The sequence below is a fragment of the Odocoileus virginianus genome, chromosome 13 (genome assembly GCF_023699985.2).
Source record: "Odocoileus virginianus isolate 20LAN1187 ecotype Illinois chromosome 13, Ovbor_1.2, whole genome shotgun sequence".
Lineage (NCBI taxonomy): Eukaryota > Metazoa > Chordata > Mammalia > Artiodactyla > Cervidae > Odocoileus > Odocoileus virginianus.
In genome coordinates, this window is record NC_069686.1 from 18,262,251 (window position 1) to 18,279,752 (window position 17,502).

The 17,502-nt window shown below is 38.3% G+C and overlaps 1 protein-coding gene across 6 annotated transcripts in view; it reads left to right on the plus strand.

The window, feature by feature from the left end:
• SLC25A12 (solute carrier family 25 member 12) overlaps positions 1–17,502 on the plus strand; it is a 189,731-nt gene that overhangs the window by 80,717 nt on the left and 91,512 nt on the right. For 2 of the 6 annotated variants that reach the window (XM_020896344.2, XM_020896346.2), the window contains one exon: positions 7,381–7,428. In XM_020896344.2, the coding sequence (XP_020752003.1) occupies positions 7,381–7,428 (48 nt within the window). Of the gene's footprint in view, positions 1–6,331; positions 6,431–6,634; positions 6,690–6,975; positions 7,057–7,380; positions 7,429–17,502 lie in introns of those variants that run through there. The other 4 variants (XM_020896345.2, XM_070476022.1, XM_070476021.1 and 1 more) reach the window with 4 other exon arrangements.

Below are 17,502 nucleotides of genomic sequence, written 5' to 3' on the forward strand. Positions count from 1 at the left end.
TCGCTCATGAGCCTCCTACCCACTCCATCCCCCCATCCCACTCCTTTAGGCTGTCCAGAGTACCAGGCTGAGCTCCCTGTGTTACACAGCCACTTCCCACCAGCTATCTATTTTACGCATAGTATGATACTTTTAAGACTCATTCATGTTGTTGTGTTTATCAGTAGTTTGCTGTCTTTTATTCCTGGATAGTATTCCATTCTGTGAATATAGCATAGTTTGTTTATCCATTCACCTATTGATGAATCACTGGGCTGTCTCCAGTTTTGGCTTTTATGAATAAAATAGTTGTGAATACTCTTGACCAAGTCAAGTCTTCTTAAGAAGACTTGGTCAAGAGTGTTGACCGTATTTTCATTTCTCTTGAGTAAATCCTGAAAACTAGAATTGTTGAGTCATAGTGTACTGTCTGTTTAGTTTTATAAGAACCTGCTTGATCCTTTCCCAAAGTAATTCTATCATTTACACTTCCACTACAGTGCATGAGAGCTCTGGTTGCTCCATATCCTTGCCAGAATCTGGTGTGTTCAGTCTTTTTAATTTTACCATCCTAGTGGGTGTGTAGTGCTATCTTTTTACTGTGACCTAATTTGCATTCCCTGATGATTAATAATATACAGTTTTTCATGTGCATATTGGCTACTAGTATATCATCTTTTGTGAAATGTTCACCTCTTTTGCCCATTTTCAAACTAGGCTGTTTATTTATCACTGAGTTCTAGGAGTTCTTTATATCCTGGATGTCAGTCCTTTGCTATATATATATTTGCTAGTTTTTCTCCCAGATGTGACTTGCCTATTTCTTTCCTTTTTTTTTGTTTTTTTTTTTTCTATTAATTTCTTTTTTCCTCCTACACTACTTTATTTTATATGTAAAAAACTTTTTTTGACATGTATACACACCTATGTTTATTTATTTATTTATTTTTGGCTGCGCTGGGTCTTCACTGCTGCTCTTGGACTTTCTCTAGTTGTGGAAAATGGGGGCTACTCTCTGGCTGCGGTACACAGGCTTCTCATTATGGTGGCTTCTCTTGTTGCAGAGTGTAGGCCCTAGGCGTCAGTAGCTGCAGCTTGCCGGCTCTTGGGTGAGGGGACCTCAGTAGTTGCAGCACAGGGGCTCGTTCGTTGTGGCTCACGGGCTCTAGAGCTCAGACTCAGAGGTTGTAGAGCACGGTCTTAGCTGCTTCATGACGTGGGGAATCTTCCCGGACCAGGGATTGAACCCATGTCCCCTGCACTGGCAAGCAGATTCTTATCCACTGTGCCACCAGAGAAGTAATCCTATTAATTTTCTTAATTCTGTCTTTTGACAAGTAGACATTTTTGAGTTTAGTGAAATCTAATTTATCAGTTTATTAATTTATGGTTATTGATTTTTCTGTTCTGACTAAAAAAACTTTACCTACCTCTGAGTCATGAAGATATTCTTTAATGTTTTCCACTAAAAGCTTTATGGTTTTACTTTTGCATTTAGGTCTATGATTCATCTCAAATTTATTTTAGTATATATTTAGAGGTAGAGATTGAAGTTTCTTTATTTTTCCACATAGATATGTATCTAGTCAAGTGTCATTTGTTGAAAAGTTTCCTTGCCCCCAATGGATTGCATTAGTATAATACTTTTGATAGAAATCAAATGACTTTATAATTTTGTAACTATTTCTGGGCTCTCTATTCAGTTCTATTGATCTATTTATCAATCCTTTTGCCAGCCAGTACCACACTGAATTGATTTCTTTAGCTTTGTACTAGATATTGAACCCAGGAAGTATAAATCCTTCAACTTTGTTCTTTTTCAAGTTTGCTTTGGATATTCTGAGGCTTTTGCTTTTCTCTCAGCAGTTTTTAAAGTGCAATTTTTTTTCTTTCCTTTGGATCAGATTCAAAGCTTCCTTCCTTACTGACCTCTAAGTAGGAGGGAGGCAAAAACCAGATCCAAGTAAATCTCCGGGGGTGGGGTTAGGGGTGGGTGGTTGAGGGACTAGGCAGGATGTTTGTTCTCCTAGTTATATACTTTTGATAGGAATGGGAATATGTGACAAACCACAGAGTTTTTACTGAATTATTACCTAAAGCTGCCTTGACCTTTGGCATATGCAAAAGTTTGGGTATCATTCTTTCAGCTGTATTCACTGAAAAAATTAATGATAGTAGTTGCTGCAGTAAAACATTCTCCACACTTTCAGAATCATGCTATCTGTTTTTTTCATATTTTTGTAGCTGCAAGAGCTAGTTTAGTGCCAACACAAGGCACTTAATAAATTTTGTTAACTAAAATTTGGGTTATTACAAATCATAATATCAGAGTGTTAAAAGAAGCATTAAAGCTCATCTAGTTCAATCCTCCATCTGATCACAAGGTTTCCCACTAAATACCAGCTTGTACTGACTTATATAGTAATAGGGTACTCACAGCCTTAAGCATCTACAACAGTTCATTCCATGAATTCCTTCCAAAATCCATTGGGAAAAACAAAACAAAACGAAAACCTGACTGTTACTGCTTCCATAAGGGAAAAAAGAAGACTGTGGTCCCAAACTAAGATCACTGTTATTCCTACTGCATAATTTATAGGACTTAGAGTCAGACTGTGAGGAAGAGCAGCTTAGGCATATGCAATTGTAACAGTACATCTATTTCATCTGATTCTGATATGCCACTCTTCCCTCTCCACCAAAATGAGAATTTATTTCAATTAGAGCAAATGTTTCTACAGGTAATATAATACTTGTACAGTATAGAGAAGTCCTAAGATGTGTCATAGTATCTAACTATGAGTGACATGGGTTGAAATAATCATTTCTGATTTATTGATTTCCAGGTCAGCCTTCCAGTTGGAACATAATTTGCTCACACGTGGACACTTAACTCTTTACACTTCTCTCCTGTCTACCATTTGCCATTCCCCCATAAAGACTCTTAGCAAGGAAAAAGTTAAAAGCACAACTTATAAAGCTTGTAGGTTTTGGAATATTTCAATAAAATATAAAGAACTACCTTGTAATTTTAAGTAAAGGCCAAAATCAATATACACTTAAAATTTTCAGATGTTCAAATTCCTTTGTGTCTGTGTCATTTATTTCATTATGCTATTTATTTTCTAAAAAGATTTATTCACTTATTTTTTGGTTGTGGTGGGTCTTTGTTGCTGTCCTCAGACTTTCTCTAGTTGCTGTGAGGGGGGCATACTCTGTTGCGATGCGTGGGGTTCTCGTTGCGGAGGGCTTCTCCCTTGTGGAGCACAAGCTATAGGTGAACGGGCTTCAGTAGTTGCAGCTCACGGGCTCAGCAGTCGTGGTTCACAGGCTCTAGAGCACGTGCTCAGTAGCTGTGACACACATGCTCAGTTGCTCTGCAGCATGGGGGAATGTCTCAGACCAGGGATCGAACTATGTCCTTTGCCGGATTCTTAATCACTGGACCACCAGGAAAGCCCCTATTCTAAGTATTCTAAGTGAGCATCTTGATGTGGGGGAGGGATACAATCCAGCTTCTTCCTCATCATAGTGTCATAGTGATGACATAAGTACCTTTAGTCTAGGAGGAGCCCCACTCCTGGTTTAATTAGTCACTGACATCCTAATGCTCTACTAGTGTTTGTAGATTTACTTCTTGAAAGATGACATTCATCATACCTGTGTGGGATATGGAAACAGGAACAAAATGTATTCCTGTCAGTAGGGCTTCCCAGGTGGCGCTAGTGGTAAAGAATCTGCCTGCCAATGCAGGAAACGTGGGTTGGATCCCTGGGTCCGGAAGATCCCCTGAAGTACAAAATGGAAACCCACTTCAGTATTCTTGCCTGAGGAATCCTATGGACAGAAAAGCCTGGCAGGCTACAGTCCATGGGGTCACAAAGAGTCAGACACAGCTGAACACACACACTCTGATGACCCATGCAGGATCTCTCACCTCTCAAAATAATGAGAGGAAGCTAGAAAACAAACCGAAAGAATACGTTATTAAAGATAAAAGGAGGGCCAAGAGTTGCGGCAAAACAGGCTCATTGGAAATTGCCTCTTTTTTTAATAATTACATTTTGGTTTATTAGGGCGCTAGGCATTAGCATAATTCTAACTATCACCCACAAAGTTAATACAGTGTAAGCTGCCTGGGAGTTGGAGACATATTTCTGTGGATTGTCTAGTAAGCCCATATTTTGCTTTTGCATCTGGGGGTAATATTTTTAGAGCAAGGACTTCACAGGCAGATTTAAATTTCCAGCTCAGTCGAGCTACATATTAAATATTTTATGAAACCAACCCTAAAAAGTGATATTGATGACAATACTTTTGCAGCTAGTCTCTTAGCCTTTAACTTCTAATTTTGCTTTCTGCAATTTATTCTTTTCCACTCAATCTTCAAGTTTTCGACTTATAGTTGTTGTGCCACAGTTTTAAAATTGCTTCTTGTTTATAAATATCACTTTGCAATCTAAAGAAAGAGTTATAAATTACTATATTGGGATTTTTATTTTTAAAAATTATAAAAAGTTTTGAATTATTTCTACCTCCTTTTCCCAAATATACTGTGAATCTTATTTGACAGGTTTGTCTTTTGCTATCCCATTAACTCATAAGTTTTCCCTCAACCCTGATCATCTACAATTGAGGAAAAAATAAGTTTTAATATCTAATAATACTGTTAGCCAATCATCATAATAGAATGACAGCTTGCAAAATTTTTGAGGGCAGAAGCTCCAATTCACTTGTTTTTGTATTCCTTTCAATATTTAGTTCATCCCATGGTACCTACTTTTAATATCTTTATTCACTTTATTGTTTGTTGTATTTGGATAGATGAAAAATCCAGCAAAATTCACCTTTATTTAGGGTAGCTGAGTTTTTCTAACTTCTCATTATTTAGGGTAGCTGGCAGCCTTAGTTTTAAGTTGTTAATATCATCTCCACTGTGACTAGATTGGCACCAGTGAAACTCTTAAAACTTGCTTAAAAATAATCTATTTTTTATCCAGGAAATGGCCTGGTGTTTATTCCTATGAATTATTGTGGGGAGTTCTGTCTAAATGTGGTGTTGTCTTCCTCTCTCCAAGTGGCCAGTTTGACCCTAAATTTCACTCCAACAATATGGATTTGGCAAACAACAATATGTTCCATTAGCAAATAATCCTTTCATTTAAATAAATGCCTTCCTTTCCCTTAAGTACTTTTATTCGAACTGAGGGACTTTGGGCTACAAACAGACATCCTTCCCTTGAAAAGTAACATACAATAAACATCTTGAGATTCCTACTTAGAGAAACTTCATACAATAAGAAAGCAGAGTGTCAGGGACTTAAGGTGCTAGTAAAACAAATTATGAATTTGTAAATCTTGGTCCATAGGGTCACAAAGAGTAGGATACGATTGAAGTGACTTAGTACGTATATCCAATTACATTGTTAAAAGAAGTTTGAACAGACGGAACAAAGAGATGTGATGGTGGCAGACAGTTACATCTACTGCAGAAGAAAAGCTCACTTTAGGAGTACTTGTAATACATTGTTCCTTATCCACAATTTCCATCTGCCGCTGCACTTTCCTCATTTCTTTGGATGTGTGTGCCGGGTGCTCAGTCAAGTCTGACTCTTTGCAGCCTGATGGACTGTAGCCTTCCAGGCTTCTCTGTCCATGGAATTTTCCAGGCAAGGAAACTTTCCTGGAGAGGGTTTCCATTTCCTCCTTCAGAGGATCTTCCTGACCCAGCAATCAAACCTACTGTCTCCTGCTTTGGCAGGCAGATTCTTCACCACTAGTGCCCCCTGGAAAGCCCGTTAACTTGGATACTTAACAGAAATAAAACCATTATTGAGACTTTAGAAAAGAGAAACCTCTTGTTAGATTCAACACTGGAAACATCAGAGGGTGGAGGAGGGATTATTGCACTAAATGCTACGTTTGCCGCAGAATGAATGAGTCCCAGGCTGTTTTATTGTCAGTATTTCCCTCTCGTCAACGATTCAATTATTATCGTTATTATTATTATTGAGACACGTTCTTTGATCCTTCGAAATCCTGCTCAATCTAGGCCTCAAGTGTTCCTGTAAGTCTCAAGGGAAAACGACTTTGGCTGAAGTAGGCGCGCAAAGCCACACCCTGCAAGAGGCCTTAAGAGACCTGGGGCTTTCCTGGCAGCTACTCAGCAGCTGGCAACCACGCGGCGCGTCGGAATCCCACAGTTTGGCACCGAGGTCGCCCCGTGGGAGGCCGGTTCGTCTCCTCGCGCCGCGGACCAGCCGCTTCTGGCCGGGATGCGGCCCTTCACGCCGCCCCGCCCGCCCCGGGCTTATTTGCATAGGGACGCGCGCGGCGCCGGCGAGCGGGAGGGCGGGCGCGGCCAAGGAGGCGGCGCGCGCGCGCCCTGACAGCTCGGCCCTGCTCGCTCACTCGCTCGTCCCCGGTTTCCGAGCACAGCATGGCGGTCAAGGTGACTCTAACTCTCTGCTGCTGCCTTTATTTCATAAGAGACATTCCGGGGACCCTGCCTGCAGCCCCCCCACGTCTTCCCATTGACTTTTTTGCCTGATTGTTAGACGGCGTGTCCTGGGGCTCCAGGAAGAACTGTGCGGGGCTTGGACCGGAGGGAGAGGATGCCCGGCGGGGGGAGGGGAAGGAGGAGGGATTGTGAGTTGGAGGGGCTTGTAAGGACCACTGGTCGGTGAAGGAGGAGGAGTATCCTGCCCTAGGTACATGGGATTGTGAGCCAGCAGTTGGAGGGCATCAGAAAGGGAGTGGGAGGAAGTGGCATGGATAGCCGGGGATACCCAAGGCATCCGTGTATTGTGGTGGGGGAGGGGGTGAGGGAGTATTTGGGGGCCTCTGGAGCCAGGGGCAGCGGTTGGCATTTGAGCTGCAGGTGGCAGGATGTCTAAAGTATTTGGAAACGTTGTAGCCGCTTTCATTATTTTAGGCTGGGTGGAGAAAGAAAGAGGCGTAGAGATAATTATATTCTGCATTGCTTTCCACGGGAAGAAAGGCCAGTAGGCCATGCGATTAATTTGGGTGTTTCAACTTTGCTGTTGTTTCTTCTCTTGCTGGACTCTTGGCTTGAAGGTGGGTGGATGCTCACTGTCGCTAGTGGATGTGGAATAAAGTAAGGGCTTGATTCTCATGGCCTTTCCTTTCCAGCCCAGGGGAAATCTATCTGATAGATTTTGCTGTTTCTTAGTCTCTTCACACCTGTCTTTCCACCGTGTGATCACATAACTCCAATTTGACAGTTGTTATCAGTATTAGTGCTTTTAATTTGTTTTCAACTAAATGCACTTGTAAAAGATAAGAGCATTGATTGTTAGCATCTGTGAACTCTAATCTGCAGAGATTATGTGATCTCTAGTGAAGCATTAACTGGCTTTTTTTTTTTTTTTTCCTTTACAGACAACCAAGCGAGGTGATCCTCAGGAGTTAAGAAACATATTCCTACAGGTAATGGCTTATGTGTTGTGCTTCTTCTTGGTAGGGCGGGGGTGGGGGGATGGTGTAAGTTTAGTGCTTTTCAGGCCTTAGCTTTCAGGAATGTTTTATCAGTATTTTCATGTATTCTTCAGAACATGAGAATAAATAATATAGATTATAACTCTTATTAAGATTTGATAAAAAGATTTCCCTCAAATTATTGGGTTTTTTTTAAATGACTTAAGACATAAAAATCACTAAGGAGAAAAATTTCAGCTTCCCTTAAGCATTGTGACCAAAATAAAATTTCAAAACATATTGACACACTTGTGCAATTGATAGGTATGATTCAAATTCTTTGTTCTTTGAAAATTATGTTTATAAAGTTTTCCTGCTTCTAAGCAACTCTCTGTGCAGTTTGTTACAGAGATAAGAGTATAATAGTTATTCTTAATTTATGTGTGTCTTTTCTTCCTCCATTTATTTTTATTATATCCATGGGCTTTGGGGGTTGTGTTACAAAATGTTATTCTGTAACATTTATTCTGTGTATTCTGTGATTCTTGCAAGAATCCACCCTCACTTCTGCTGAGTTTTTATGATCAGTGACTTGGCTGTAGACTTTTAAAAAATTGGCTTAGTTTTTTGTTTTGCTTTCATTTCTTAATTTCAGAAGTTCTGCATGCAGGAAATTGTGCTTAAGTACATATAAAGGGAGACAAGCTTAGATGTCCTACCAAATACTGTGTTTCTGTCTGAATTCTTTTGAGAATGTTTGAGAACGGGTTTATTCTGGACCCGTTCTTGTATAGAAACTTTGACCTTGGGCAGGTCCCTGCTGGGTGTTAGTTTCCTCTGTAAAATGAGAGGTGATCTTCCAAGGTTCCTTCCAGTTCCAAAAGTCTATGATTCTATATTAGGAACAGATTCTAACATGCGCATCAGCCTGGTGCAGATGACATTTTTATCTGAGAAATGTGGATTGCTTAAGCTATTGTTGGGGAGGAGGCTACATAGATGACCAGCTAGTGAAAATGAGAATCTTAAATTTTATTAACTCTGGTAAAGGGAAGCATCATTTCCAGCACAAAAGTAATTGTAATAGAAATGCTCTGTTTGTGGTTTGAAACCTTGATTTCTCACAAGAGTTCTTAAAAATAACCAAAAATATGTCAGTGTTAACCACACCATGTACCCAGTTGTTTCATGAGGAATTCATGTGATATAGTTAATTTTGTTTTCTAAATGAAGTAGGCATAGGAAAAATCGGTGGAAATGCCTCATGAACTAATGAACAGAGCATTGACCAGGTGTTGGCAACACTGGGTTCAATTGCCAGTCCTGCCCCTGTCTTGTGTTTTACCTATGAGCTAATTATCTGACCTTCCTGGGCTTCATCTTCTCATGTAGTTCTCAATGGGCTATAAGGGAATGGGAATTGAAGTCCTTTCAGCTTTAAAAATCTTGTGGGAAAAAAATCTGTGATTCTGTATGGATTTGATTTTGGAGAGGAGAGGGCTGGGACTATGCCTCACTTCTTGAAAACTTTCAAATTTTATCTTTTTACACATTATTTTGATGATGCCCTTACTTTTTATACTGAAAATTTGTGGAATTCATTAACTACATGTTTAGCAGTAGCAGTAAAGCATTGACCCAAGAGTTATTGATAAGAGTCAGAACATAGATACTACCTTCTGGTAACTGAAACAGCTTGATATAGAATATAGTTAGTTGAATCAGGTTGAGGGCTATTAGCAAGTAACATAGATTTTAAATTTATATCTTAAATACTTCAAAGTATAGTTACTTGAAGCTATAGGGCATTATTTAGAAACAATTTTGTTTTAGATGCATTTGGTTTTTTAATATTTTAGAAACAATAGCAGGCAAAAATACATACTCACTATGCATTTCTTTAGCAACTTAACATATTTATCAAAATATTCACTGGGAATTATTTACTGTGTGTCATGTATGTACTTGTATTTAGTTTAGTAGTAGACACTAACATGTTGGATAATTAAAGGGGAGAATTGAGCCAAGACTTGAATGGACAGGTAAACGTGACTAGTCCCTCTTTGAGACCTGTCCCATGTTTCACACCTTGTGGTTGAGGGAGTCAAGAACGATGAAGGCAAATACATAGCCTCTGGTACGATAGTCAAATTGATTTGTCTATATCCTTGTGGTCATGTAATAATAATGACAATGGCTATCATTTATTGATCATTCTGAAGTATGCTGGGTAATGGCCTAGTCTTTTAGGGTATTATATTAATTTTTTTTCTTTTTAAACTGACGTATAGTTAATTTATAGTATTTCAGGTAAGGATATTTTATTAATTTTCATAACAACCTTCCTGCATGCTTAGTCACTCAGTCGTGTCTGACTCTTTGTGACCCCATGGACTGTAGCCCACCAGGCTCCTTTGTCCATTGGATTCTCCAGGCAAGAATACTGCAGTAGTTTGCCATTTCCTTCTCCAGGGGATCTTCCTAATCCAGGGGTTGAACCTGGGTCTCCTGCATTGCAGGCAGATTCTTTAACAACCTTAGGAGATAGCATTATTATTCCTGTTAAATCATGCTCAGTTGCTAAGTTGTGTCTGACTCTATGACCCCATTGACTGTAGCCCACCAGGCTCCTCTGTCCATGAGATTTTTCTTGGCAGGAATACTGGAGTGGGTTGCCTTTTCCTTCTGCAGGGGATTTTCCCACCCCAGGGATCAAACCTGTATCTCTTGATTCTGGATTCTGTCTGCATTAGCAGACAGATTCTTTACCACTGAGCCACCTGGGAAACCCCTCCTGTTAAATAGGTGAAGTTAAATGAGTTGGTTAATGTCACTTATGTCATAAATGGTAGAGACTGGTTTCTAGTCAAACTCTAGAATCCATATTCTTAACCCTTACATGATACCACTTGTGGCCTCTTGAATGACTTTTGAAAGCTAGAGACATGTAAAAGTCTAACCACAGCTGTGTTTCTTAAGAAATTAAAGGGAAAAAAACCTGGTTACTTAGGTGATGAAATAAAATACCTTTCCACTGTGACTATCTAGAACATTTGGCTAAGGACTTTGGATTTGAAACAGTAGGAAGGCACTCTGGGCTTCTCAGTGGGCAAGTTGAAGTGGGTAAATTCTGGCAGCTCTTTGTGTATGTTGGATAAAGTGTGGAGAGGTTGAAAGTAGGTAGAGAGATCTGTTAAGAGGCCACTGAAATAATTCATGTGGGAGATAATGACCTGGAGTGGCTGATGGCTGGGGAAATGGAATGGAAGGTCGATACCAGGGACTTTGGAAGGGATGAAATCAATTGAATGTGGTATTAAATATGAAAGTAAAGGAAAGAGTAGTGAATCTAGCATTTTTATGATAGATGTTAATTTATAAGGCATCTATTTTAGGAGTTGGGTGAGAGGATTGTTAAAGTTTGGTTGCTAAATAAATGTGTCCCAATAAGCTGAAGTCAGATACAAGTTTTGTATAGGTGGTAGATGAAATGTTGGATTAGGAGGATTAATTACAAAATAAACAAGACAGGGAATAAAGGACTGATTTATAAGTGATACTGTCAGTTGAAATGGAAGGAGGAGGAGTTGAAGTGAAGGAGGGAGAATGGCCTCGGGGAGTTTAGAGTGTCACAGAAAAGAGTCTAGTCCAAGAGTAGAATCTAGATTATTCTGTTATTAATATAATTTTGTTTTGGTAGGATTTGAGGGGTCACTTGAATTCAGGGTCATTTGAGCTACCTAAGGACTGCAGAGAAGATATAATTTTGAATTTTAGAATGCAGTTGAAAAATTCTGAAAAATTTACATCTATGGCATTGACTGTCTAAATTCACAACTAGCTGGTGTGGCTCACAGTCATTTGTTTTGTAAACAGCAAAATATTCCTGTTTGAAAGTGATTTTATACCTATTCATGACACTTCATTTTATGTGCAAGTCCATTCATGTGCAAGTTGCTAAGAGTAAGTAAGCATTTTGATTCTGAGTATAGAGAAATAGGTTTTTTTTAAATGTTCATCATTGCTCAAATTTTGATGAGCCATGTTTTCTATTAATTAAAAAAAAAGAACAATAGTATTCACTAGGATTCTTTTTCCTGCCCCCCCCAAGTACATAAAATTGGAGCACAGCAAATGAATTCTTATGTGTTAGACTGCTGTAATTTTACAACCAGCTGTCAAACTAATATTTTACTGTTAGTACCCTTGAAACTGTCAATCCTGGATTTGTGTCTTCTACCTCTCTCCGCCACACACTATCATTGACCCAGATCTGCTACATCAGAGGTATATAGTAGCAAAAGGAGACAATGGAAGTAGTGAAGAGGAAGGTGAGGTAAGGACAACGGGAATGTCATAGGCTGTTTGTTATAAACCTGGCAAATTTAAAAATGAAGAGTTAATCTGGTTTGGTCTGTGTTTTGTGGCAAAGTAGGTTTATCAAAAAGCTGTTCTAAGGGACTTCCCTGGTGGTCCTGTGATTAGGACTTGGCTCTTTCACTGCTGTGGCCCTGTGTTCATTCCCTGGTTGGGGGAATTAAGATCCTGCAGGCCATACAATGCTGCCCCAAAACAAAAAACTGTTTTAAGTGAATGATTTTTGAATATCTCTTTTTTTTTTCTTTTTAAGTTGATAGATTTTTTTTTGTTCATTTACCAGTGTATCCTATGATAAAAGCAATACATGTTGAGACTGTAGCATAATATATGCTAGACCCAAAATGTATGGTAATGTAGAAATCAAGTACTATTTTTATCCTTTTTTCTCATCACCAGTGTAACTAGAAGATCGTATCCCATATCAAATTATGAAAATCCATTTTTCCTGTCTTGTTTATTTTACATTAGAAAGTAAAGAGGATGCTGCTGCTAATGTAAAGCAAACAGTGATTCTTCTGTAGAGTTTTTATGATAAATTTTTAATTGAAAGAAAGGTCCTTTATTCAATAAATATTTTTTTACATATTATGTATTTATTTACTTTTGGCAGTAACCTGCAGCTGAAAAGGGAATTAGTTTTTAGCAGGAGACTCTTCTATTTTGTTGAAATATGAGTTAGGGCTATGTTTTCCAAAGTGTAGGAAGTGTATCACAATATTACAGTTATAATAAGAGAATCAGGTATTGAAAGATGAGAACATCTACTGAGGCCAAATGTGGAGAAAAAAGGTGCTCTCATGGTGCATTTGTGGAAACAAAGACTCTTTGCAAAGCACTTGGCAATGGTTTAAAATAAAGATACCATTTAAAGAAACAATCCTATTTTGGGGATGTTTATCCCAGAGAAATAAAATTACTCATAAGAATATACACCTACAAGATTGTTAGTGGCAGCGCTCAGTTGTTCCTCAAAAACAAAAAAAAGTTGGGGGGCACAAAATAAATGCTATCAATGGGCAGTGGTAGAAAAATTTTGAAATAACAACCATGGAAAATTAAGCAGATACTAAAAAGAATGAGTTAGGCTTACTCCAGCTGATTTAGAGGGATTTCAAATGTACTGTAAATGAGTCTGCCTGCAGTGTGGGAGACCCAGCTTTGACCCCTGGATCAGGAAGATCTCCTGGAGAAGGGAATGGCTACCCATTCCACTATTCTTGAGGCTTTCCTGATGGATCAGATGGTAAAGAATCTGCCTGCAGTCAGAAGACCCAGGTTCAATCAGGAAGATACCCTGGAGAAGAGAATGGTTACCTACTCCAGTATTCTTGCCTGGAGAATTCCATGGACAGAGGAACCTGTCCTGCTATACTCCATGAGGTCACAAAGAATGGGATTCAACTGAACGACTGATAGTTTTTTTTTTGTTTATAAATGAGGAAAGACAGGTGTATATACAGAAGGATAGATAATGTTAACTTGGTTGAGATAAGAATTCAGGGGAAATAAAGACAAACTCTCAATATATATGTGTTAAATTTTGAGCAAGTGCATAATTTCAAAGTAAGAATTTAGTAATTCAGAACATGAAGTTAAAAGAGACTTCCCAGCATGAATTGGGTTGAAGAAACCAGTGAGAGAGACACAGAAAGGGATCTATAGTTTTCTTAGCCACCCTGATTAAGGGTTTTCACCAGTTTTTCAGGCTATAGTAATTGAAGATAATAGCCTTTATCTTTAGTTTATAAAGTATTTGCCATGAACTATATAGAGTTCCTATTTTTAAAAAAGTATTAGGCCTTAAGGGCATGCTAACAATATAGTGAAAACTTTATCCTTGAATCAACTAGACAGATGAAAAAATAATTAAGATTAAAACATTAGAGTTATTAAATGCTGTCTGTGTCCTACTACCAGTCAATACATTTTTAATTGCCTAACAGGCTAGGCGCTATGCGAGGTTTGTAGGTACGTCAGAGGAGTTTGATGAAGGTATGACCTCACATTCTAGGTAGGGGTGAGACAGACAATAACAAAGACCACACATTAAAAAACAAATATCAACCACGGGATTGTGACAGTTCTGATAGGTAGAATGATAGAAAAGGTGATCGTTTTTCAAGATGGTGGCCAGTGCAGGCCCCTAAGGAAGTGATATCAGGGCTGAGAACTGAAAGGTAAGTAGAGAGAATTCCACACGTGCAAAGGCCTGGATGTGGATAGGATTTGGTATGTTCAACAAACAAAAATGAGGCCAGTGCTCCTGAAGCCTCAGTGAATGAGGGGGTGAATGGCCAGTAAGAGATGAGGCTGAAGGAACCACAAGCTCCTAGGACCTTGTTTATAGGCCATGAAGAAGAGTTTGGATTCTTTTCTAAAAAATGTTGTGGAACCTGTTGGAGGTCTTTCACCTTGAAAGTGGAATGATTCAATTTATATGTTAAATAGATTGCATTTAAAGAGATCATACTGAAATGTAAGCTTTCTCATATATTTCTGTGCTTTCTCATGGATTTTCTACTCTACCTTGAGTAGACTGTGATTTTTCCAATTTAATTTCCTCCTGTCCATAGCATTCTTAGGATATCTTGATCTGGGCCTTGGTTGACTCCTTTTCATCCAGGAGGCAACAGAATGTAGCCAGACCCTTACATGGGCTTTGTAGTCTAACCAGAATCTGAATACTCTTTGATCCCTTTTGCTGAGTGACCTTAGGTGTTTACATTTCTGTGGGAGTCTGTCTTCTCATCTGTCTAAGAAAGCATAACTGCATCTAGCATATAGGGATGTTACAAAGATAAGATAATGTGTAAATAGTGCCTGGCACTCAGAGAACCTGGTAAAACTTAGTTCTTTGTCCCTTTCCTTTTCTTCTGAGCTGAGGACTTTTCTTTCCTGAAAAGGAGCTCAGTCCCTTGTGTTCCCCAGGTAACTGTGCTGGACCTAGAAAGTGACTAAGGATGCTAATAAGTATTTATGATCATGTTCATGTAATCAGTTAATTAATTATTAATTACATTCTTGAGATATACATCTGAAGATCTTCACAAATTCCCATATTCTGAAATATCTCCACAAAAGATAATTTCTCTCTCAAGTCTAGAGATCCTGAGAAGGGGTAGAGCCAAGATTAAAAACTGGGAGATTGTGGAAGTATGTGCAGAGTTTTCATTTAAACCTTCTGTTGCTCTGTCTTAACCAGAGGAGGAATAGTAGTCCAACCAAGAAATACCAGGATGCAGACCTGAAAGAGAGACTTATAATTCATTCTTTATGTTTGTAATTTGTGAAAAATCATCTCCCTGTTCTGGTTAGCTCTCTTTTACTTAGCACTGCTGAAATTTCTGAAACATGACTCACTGAAACCAGTGCCATGGCTTCTAGAACTGTACTATTGTTTGTTAGCTGTTATGTTGTAGGGACTATTTTAAACTTTTTATGCAAATCACTGTATGTAATCCCCAGGACAACTCTATAAGGTAGGTGCCATTAATATTCCCATTTAATAGATGAGAAAACTGAGTCCAGAACGGTTAAGCATCCTGCTCAAGGTTATATAGTAAATGGAGGAGACTTGCTTTATGTATGTTAATACAACTTGCCTTATTTACTTAATATTGTATGGCAGTGCAGGTATGGTAGTACATTTAGAATCATCTCATTTTTGGGGTAGCATTTTTTATTATGAAAAATTTCAAACATATATGAATTTAAAGAAAATAGCATAATGAATTGCCATCTACCATCACTAATCTTCGACTATCATGGCCAATTTTGCTTCGTTTATATTGCAGCTGCAGGGGATTATTTTGAAGCAATTCTCAGACATCTTATCACTGCATCCATAAATACTTCAGTGTCTATCTCTAAAAGATGATGACTCTGGAAAACAAACCAAACAAACCACAATGCTTTCTTGCACCTAAAATTTTTCCTTAACAAATGAATTTCAATTCAGAGTTGCAGTTTCCATGCTTGTTTCATTTTTTTTTTTTAAAGTTACTTTATTAAAATCAGGATCCAAGCCAGGTTCCTACATTGCATTTTGTTGATCTGTCACTGCTCCCTACCAGGATAAAAGGCCTTTTTTCCTTATGGCAAAAATCTTGTTGTGTAATCAAGGTTTACCAACAGTAAAGCATTCGATACACCTGGGAGCTGCACCTTGATTATCAAACACATGATTTGTCCAGGCTTGTAAATATATGCCCCTTGAATGTTCCCATGGTTACTTTGACCAGGAAATTGAAGTATTTAGGAACAATGCAAATTATTCAACTTAATATGCTATGAAACATCCTAGTTCCAGTTACTAAATTCTCTGGGGTCATTATTTCCAAGGTTTTTGGCCATTTTTAGGCGCTAAATTGTTTTGAAAAACTTAGCTTACTATGGTAACTTCTGTTAATTTCAGTGATTAACTGAAGTCTTGCACTTCCTCACTTTGTTAGAGATTGCATGGTAGCTGACAGTAGGCCTTGATGTAACAAATAGTAAAAATATACATATTAACACAAAAAGAAGATAGTGTTTCATGAAACAATCTGAGAAAGGCAGGTTTCTGGAGAATTTTTTTTGCAGTATTAAATAGGTTTTGTTTACAGTGTAAGTGAAATATGCAGCTGAAAATGCTAATTAGATGTATAAAACTGCCTTTTCCTAAAAAATGCATGTGTAGATTTTAGTAAATACCAAAAAAATTTTCTGTCACTCATTAAAATCTGTTTTAAAAAATTAATGTGGCTTCATAGAGTTGTTAAAATCGATGTGACTGTATGTATTAAAAATTATTTTTTCTCATTAAAATATTATCTCTGCTCTTGAATTCCACATTGCACTGTTGTAACAGAATTTGTGTTGTTGGATCTGTTGTGGTCTTTGCTTGTTACATAGAGTGCTTGAGTAGTGAAAGGGCATGCATTCCGGACTAAATTTGGCTTGCATTAGGAGTAAGAGCAGTAATGGTGAAGGACAAGATTAGTAGCTTCATGTGCTCAACTCTTGCATTGGTACAAGTCTTTCTCTTCCTTTGCTCATGTAATTCTTTTTTCTGTATAGGAAATGCCCTGTGTGATATTTGTAGTTACCAAATTTTGTGACATTGTCCTTTGAGAGTTAGAAATCACAAGGATGTTGCAATCTGAAAATGTCAGTTTATCTCGATTGGGAACAAAGTCAGGGAGGAACAGTTTGTTTTGACTCATATTACAGCCACATGTTGGATAAGCAGAGATGAAGGTGCTTAGATCAGTCAGGACTGGCTTTCTGGTAAGCCCAAGAATAGTAGAGGTATAGAAGTACAGTAGAAGGAAACCTTGGTTAGAATAAGGGTGAAGAGTTAGAACAGTAACTCCTTCATGTTTGAGCAGAAGCAGAAAAATTGAGTATGCAAGGAGGGAAACTGGGATCTGCTGCTTTTCTGTATTTCTAAGCGTTTTAGAATAACTATGTCAATCTGCATTAGCTTTGCAATTTCCAAGTACTTTGATGTTTAAGGTCTCACTTTTTACCCTTACAGAAAGATCTGCCTTTCTGTAATTTCTCGTTAAAGAGACTCTGAGAAGTGTGTGTTTGCTCCAGAAATCTCTACTATTTAACAACACAGGAGGTTAGAACCTCTTTTCTGACCTTAGTTTCAGTGTCCATCATGCCATGGTCTCTGAGTGACCTGAGGGCAGGAACTATGTTTTCTTGATTCTGCATCCC